The sequence below is a fragment of the Colobus angolensis genome, unplaced genomic scaffold (assembly GCF_000951035.1).
Source record: "Colobus angolensis palliatus isolate OR3802 unplaced genomic scaffold, Cang.pa_1.0 Scaffold186, whole genome shotgun sequence".
In the NCBI taxonomy this organism is placed as follows: domain Eukaryota; kingdom Metazoa; phylum Chordata; class Mammalia; order Primates; family Cercopithecidae; genus Colobus; species Colobus angolensis.
In genome coordinates, this window is record NW_012114999.1 from 2,081,756 (window position 1) to 2,086,569 (window position 4,814).

The 4,814-nt window shown below is 46.8% G+C and overlaps 2 protein-coding genes across 2 annotated transcripts in view; one reads left to right on the forward strand and one right to left on the reverse strand.

Annotated features, from left to right (window-relative positions):
- The window catches only part of TMED5 (transmembrane emp24 protein transport domain containing 5), a 27,262-nt gene extending 23,624 nt beyond the window's left edge, over window positions 1-3,638 (reverse strand). The window contains exon 1 of the mRNA XM_011939997.1: window positions 3,117-3,638. Within this exon, the coding sequence (XP_011795387.1) occupies window positions 3,117-3,617 (501 nt within the window). The 5' untranslated portion in view covers window positions 3,618-3,638. The remainder of the gene's footprint in view (window positions 1-3,116) is intronic.
- A 140-nt stretch (window positions 3,639-3,778) lies between these two features.
- Window positions 3,779-4,814, forward strand: part of CCDC18 (coiled-coil domain containing 18) — a 114,166-nt gene continuing 113,130 nt past the window's right edge. The window contains exon 1 of the mRNA XM_011939996.1: window positions 3,779-3,945. The gene's annotated coding sequence lies outside the window, so the exon portion shown is untranslated. The remainder of the gene's footprint in view (window positions 3,946-4,814) is intronic.

Genomic DNA, 4,814 nt, shown 5'->3' on the forward strand with positions numbered 1-4,814 from the left:
GGATGGTCTCGATCTCCTGACCTCGTGATCCGCCCGTCTCGGCCTCCCAAAGTGCTGGGATTACAGGCTTGAGCCACCGCGCCCGGCGTAAAATTTTCAATATGTCACAGTAATCAAGGACAAAGTTGGATTGTCTGTTCCATAATATTTTAAAAACTAACTTTAAGACAAAAATTAGTAGGATGTAGTTACTGGGAAATTAAACAAGCTGGGAAATGCAAACATAGGGTGGAAGATGATCTTGACCCTACACATCTCACCAACACTGTCTAGGATTACATATATTAAGTGATTTTACCTCTTTCCTCAATCAAAACAAATTGTTTAGGGAAAATGTTTTAAAGGAATAGTCCCAGCCGGACGTGGTGGCTCACACCTACAATCCCAGAACTTTGGAGGCCGAGGCTGGCGGATCACTTGAGATCAGGAGTTTGAGACCAGTCTGGCCAAGATGGTGAAACCCCCTCTCTACTAAAAATACAAAAATTAGCTGGGTGTGGTGGCACATGCCTGTAATCCAGCTACTGGGGAAGCTGAGGTGGGAGAATCACTTGAACTCAGGAGATGAAGGTTGCAGTGGGCCTAGGTCGCGCCACTGCACTCCAGCCTGGGTAGCAGAGGGAGACTCTATCTCAAAAAAAAAAAAAAAAAAAAAAAAAAAAAAAAAAAAGAACAGTACCTTTAAGAGTGACTAAAGATGTAAAGAATAAAGCTAAACCAAGCCAGCTACGTAACTATAGAGGTATAAATGTAAAACTAACATTCATTGACTATTTACTACGTGTCAGGGATGATCTATTAGCATATTTTAATAGACCACTTTACACTGAATATGAGCGTTTATTAACTCATGTTTTTCAAATCAACCCTATGATGTAGTTACAATTATTATCTCTATTTTACAAGTGAGAAGATCACATACGTTTTAAGTAGGCAGACGCAAGATTTGAACCCAGGCTAAGGTTGAGCTGGTGCTCTTAACTATAAGAGGACAGTAGTTAAAATAGGTATCTTCCCTAATGTGTGTAAATACTTAAGTTTTTTTATTAATACAAATTGTTTTCTTATCTAGACTATTTCACTAGCCCTCTAGTTGGTTTCCTTGACTCTAATTTTGCTCTCCTTAAATCCATTTTCCACACTGCATCCAGTGATCTCCTTAAATCTTAAATGGACTTGCACAAAATTAAGGAAAACCTACACAGCGTGGCAAACAAGGCTATGATTGAGGCTTCAAGACCCCAGCCTTCTGGCCTCTCTGATGTCCTTTTCTGCTACTCCCACCCTAGACTTTATATGTCTTAAAGTCTAATACAAACTCAGTACTTGTAGTATCCACTACACACTAACCATCCCCACTTACACTATGTATTTTAAGAACTATAGGTCTTTTTATTCCTTTTTCTGAAATGTCCCTTGTTCCTTGCATTTTCGTCTCAATTAAGCATCTTTCTGGATTAAATTTTATCTTCTCCAGGAATCCTCTCTGAAAGCCTTAGAAGTGACCCTCCTCTACTGGTACTTAGCCATCCTTCATTGAAATTACCTGTTTATGAGCCAGTAACCCTTATTAAGCTCTTTGAGAAGAGGGATTCTTTCTCTTTTACCTACAACCGCCACAACCCCGCTTCCCCTCGTCTCCCGCCCCTCCATGCACAATTCCTGGCACGTGTTAACTGTTCAGTAAATGCTGAACTTTTGAACTTTACTGGAAATCAAGAAACACTGAGTTTTAGCCTCAGTTTTGCTCACTATGTGATTTTAGATATTTTATTCTCTGTGCTTATCTTGTGTACCCATATACAACTTAAACCTAAAGTTCCATCGTATAAAAAATTCTACAACTTTTAATTTTGCTCTGTATGTGACAGTACCTGGTATTTAAAAACAATTCTCTACATCAAGTTAAAAAATTAACATTTGATGATTATAATTGACTTCTAAAACACTGAAAGATGAAACACATCAATGCTGTTTCTTTTTTTTCCTGTACTGCTACCTGGAAACATCGAAATTTGCTGTGTGGAACGAACAAGATTTCGTCTAAGAAATTACCCCCTACTAGCATGACTACATAAAATAAGGTAATTCCCAGCAAGAATATTATGCAGATACTAAAAAGAAAACATGCTGGGCATGGTGGCTCACGCCTGTAATCCCAGCACTTTGGGAGGCCGAGGCGGGTGGATCGCCTGAGGTCGAGAGTTCGAGATCAGCCTGGCCAACATGGTGAAACCCTGTCTCTACTAAAAATACAAAAATTAGCTGGGCGTGGTAACGCACGTCAGTAATCTCAGCCATTCGGGAGACTGAGGCAGGAGAATCGCTTGAACCCGGGAGGCAGAGGTTGCAGCAGTGAGCCGAGATTGCGCCACTGCACTCCAACTCTAGCCTGAGCAACAGAGCGAGACTCCGTCTTTAAAAAAAAAAAAAAGAAAGAAAACAGTGACACGAGGGAAATGCTTACAATGCTCAATGAAAAGAAAGGAAAGGTTATAAAGTTTTAATATACGATTTGATCTTTTGAAAATAATGCATATATAACTTAAACGGCAATGTATGATTAAATATAGCAACAGCCTCTTCCAAAAAATTTCAAAATCGGGCTTAGTGATAATTACACGATCATAATTCAAAAACCCTTAACTGAAGCAAAGACAGTGAAGATCTGTAACATCTGAATTGTGTGAAAGGGGTGGGGGTGATTCAAACAAGTGTCATCACCTCGTCCAATGATGAAGGAGAACGTGTATCAGTTCCGCATTGTGAAATTCTCAGTATCGGAGCGTGTAGTGGCTAAGAAAAGCGATAGGCGAATTAGGAAACAAAGAGAAAAGCCAGCCACATCACCAGTTCTGGCCTCTTTCCGACCGGAGGAAAGGGGATTAGGCGGGCAGTCGTCAATTCCAGGTCCAGCCTAAGTTCTGGGTCCCCCGCCTCAGCGAGAGCCTCGCTTCGCCTCGCCTCGCGCGCCTGCGCAGAGCGGGCCGGCTTCCCGGACGGCCCTCGCCTCTTCACCACCTGGGCCGTCCACCAGAAGTTTCTAAACGGGTGAGAGGCGACAACACAGTGTAGCTGGGTTAAAGGAAGGAGGCTGGTTTATCCTCCGCACTTACTTGGTACTCGATCTCCAGCGAGGCCTTCAGGGGCATGGGCTGATAGAAGCACTCCTTCTGGCCGGCGGGAAGGGTAAAGGTGAAGTCGCTGTCGAGGGAAGGTGTGAAGCCGGCCGCCCCAGGCAGCAGCACCGGAGGCAGAGCGGCCAGAAGGAGCACGGGAAAGGGCAGCCAGGTCTTGTCGCCCATCCCTGCTGGGGTGATCCGGGCTGCAAGAGGCGTGGGATACTGTTGTCTCCGCGTTTCCTCTCTGGACTCCTCGTGGTTGACAGGGAAATCTGGAGTCTGAAGAAACTCCAAGTGGCCGCTGCGGCGGCGGCGGCGGCGAACACTCCCTCCGAAGGAGAAGCGCAGGCCTCCCAAGGGTAGGGACTCAGGGCGGGGCCACCAGCCCCGTTCCGCTACTACCTCAGTCTCGGCCCCCTCAGGCCAGGGGTGAGCGCCGCCCGCCTCTCCCACTGACGGCCTCTGGTTCCCATGGCTTCCCCCACCAATGGGCATCCTGGCGGTGATTGTGGGAAATGTAGTCCCGGGCGGGCTCGGCTAGTGGGCTCGGACGCGCTCGCCGACCACGATCCCCGGCAAGCCCCGCGCCTCCGGCGGCGCCTTACGCAATCTGCGCCGGGGCGGGGCAGCGGCCGGGTAGGCGTGTTCCAACGGCTCCCGCGGCGGTTCGACTTCTGTGCTGTCGGGGTTCTCTGGTTCTCCAAGTAGCGTCCGAGGCTTCCACACACAGGGGCCCTGGAGAGGGTCAGAGGCTTCCTAACGTAGACTCGAGTGCGAAGCACGCAGTCGCCGGGTGAGTCTCTCCCCAGCTGCAACTTGGGTGGTGAGCGACTGCCCTTTGCGTGGGGAAAACAGCTTACCTGGGGGAGTTTTGTTCCTTTCCCTTCCCGGCACCTTGGATGCGCTGGGACTGGTCCTTGCGGTTGCTGAGCATGCTCCTCTGAACGGTTGTATTTTATTTGATGAAAAATAGGAGTCTGGGCGCAGTGGCTCACGCCTGTTATCTCAGCACTTTGGGAGGCCGAGGCAGGAGGATTGCTTGAACCCAGGAGTTCGAGGCCAGCTTTGGCAATATGGCGAGCCATTGTCTCCATAAAATTAAAAAAAAAAAAGTATTTCCTCAAAAAAAAAAAAAAAAAAGAAACTGAAAGGAAGATGTCACGTCCGCCCCCGACCCCTGCTTCTTTCACAGGGATGTAGGATCAGCTGTGTCAAGCAATCTTGAGACCAGAGACTACTATACAAAGTTATGACCTCTTTCCAAAATGAGGAATCTTTTTCGACTGCAGCCCATTGTATCACATACGTAGGGTATAAAAGAACACTTGTCCTTCGTTTGATGGGTGTGCGTGTGCAAACCTACAAACACATTGTTAATTAGGGCCCAAAGATGATGATGTTAAGGTCGATGAGTAGGATGATGTGCTTTTCTTGGTATTCAGTCAGTGAAGATATACTTTTTTGGGTAACTACTGTAAATTGAGGTTAAGGGCATTCATTTGACAGTAAATGGCCCACTAGGAAAATGAAAACATTTTAGTATTAAATATATTCTCTCTCTCTCTGTTTTTTTTTTTTTTGGAGACGGAGTCTCGCTCTGTCGCCCAGGCTGGAGTGCTGTGGCCCGATCTCAGCTCACTGCAAGCTCCGCCTCCCGGGTTCACGCCATTCTCCTGCCTCAGCCTCCCGGGT